The 1,636-nt window shown below is 40.3% G+C and overlaps 1 protein-coding gene across 3 annotated transcripts in view; it reads left to right on the plus strand.

Annotated features, from left to right (window-relative positions):
- The window catches only part of C2cd3 (C2 domain containing 3 centriole elongation regulator), a 137,572-nt gene that overhangs the window by 100,988 nt on the left and 34,948 nt on the right, over positions 1-1,636 (plus strand). For all 3 annotated transcript variants that reach the window (XM_008852708.3, XM_029555885.1, XM_029555886.1), the window contains exon 26: positions 827-891. In XM_008852708.3, the coding sequence (XP_008850930.1) occupies positions 827-891 (65 nt within the window). The remainder of the gene's footprint in view (positions 1-826; positions 892-1,636) is intronic.

The raw sequence follows: 1,636 nt of genomic DNA on the forward strand, positions 1-1,636 counted from the left end.
AGGGTCTCTCTGTAGTCCCAGCTGGCCTGGAACTCACTATGTAGACCAGGCTGGCCTTGAACTCACAGAGATCCGCCTGACTCTGCCTCCTTAGTGCTGGGATTAAAGGCATGCGCCACCACGCCCGGCTCAAAAATTTTTAAAAAGCGTGAATTCCACATAAACTTATCTATTAAGAAAGTTGGACATTATCTTATTTTGTTGCCTTGCCTCTGTGTACATTGGACTGGGAGAAGCCAGGGTTCAGTCCCAGCCCTGCCATTCACTGTTACATGACCTTAAGCAAATCATTTTACCTCTCTGAGTCTAGTGTCATCATCTATAAAACAGGGATAATACTGCCCTGCCAGAGGTTTTTGTGCAAATCAGGTAGGTACGAAGCACTTGGCACCATGCCTGTCCCATGGTAGGCATACTCTTTTCCTCTCCTCCCTTCTCACCATTCCCCCACTTAAAGCATAAAAAGAATCTTTAATCACCCCGGTAAAACTGTTTATCATTTGTAGGGAAGTTTGCTTCACACACTCCCTCCTGTCTTAGAAAAACAATTGGGATGTGGTAGATTGACTAGGGCTGAGGGAAGTTTTGCTGCATCAAGACAGTCTATTTAGAGACTTAGTAAGTTACTCCACCTACTAAGCTTCCATTCCCTCATCTTGTCTATGAATGTAAAAAATATACCCTATAAGATGGCCAAGGAAATTAAATATTGTGGGAAAACTGCTTTGTAAACCACAAATTTACAAGATATACAGATAAAAATCTAAGTTTCATACTGAAGGATGTTCCTACACAGTTAATATATAGTGATTGCTTTTCCTAATAGGCTTTCAAAAGAGCTTCTTCTGGACCCACAGCAAACCCTGGTCTTCAAAGTTTGGCATAAAGGAGGTATGAGCTCTGTCCTGTGAATGTCTGTCTCTGTCTCTCCTTAGTGAGGTAAAACCATGGTACTGATAGTACTGGGAAGACAAATGTTGGTAGAGAACCCTACAGAAACTTATTCACCTGTGAAATTTAAATACTTAGAAATCGAATTTTTAAAAATTTTTCAAAAAGAGGGGGCTGGAGAGATGGCTCAGCGGTTAAGAACACTGGTTGTTCTTGCAGAAGACCCGGGTTTGAATCCCAGCACCTACATGGCAGCTAACAACTGTCCATAACTCCAGTTCCAAGGGCTCTGACAACCTCTTCTGTCCTCCAAGGGCAGTGCACAATACAGTTGCACTTAACCTACATGTAGACAATACACTTATACACATAAAATAAAAATAATAAATAAATAAAACTTTTTTTGGTCTTTTTGAGACAAGATCTCCCTGTAGCCCTAGCTGTCCTGGAACTCACTATGTAGACCAGGGTTGCCTTGAACTCACAGAGATCCGCCTGCCTCTGCCTCCCAAGTGCTGGGACTAAAGGCGTGCACCACATCACCCCGCTAAATAAATTTTTTTTTTAATTCTTCTGTATGAAAAAAAATAATAATAAAAAAATAATGATTAAAAAACAATAATTAGTAGATGTGAAAAACATTACCATTGAAATCTACCTGATGACTTTATATTCATGCTCAGATGCCAAAGATCTCAGAAAGTAACTGACTGTGACTAGTAACAATCAGATATATAGTAATTAG

The sequence above is a fragment of the Nannospalax galili genome, unplaced genomic scaffold, assembly GCF_000622305.1.
Source record: "Nannospalax galili isolate Female #2095 unplaced genomic scaffold, S.galili_v1.0 scaffold686, whole genome shotgun sequence".
NCBI classification, from domain to species: domain Eukaryota; kingdom Metazoa; phylum Chordata; class Mammalia; order Rodentia; family Spalacidae; genus Nannospalax; species Nannospalax galili.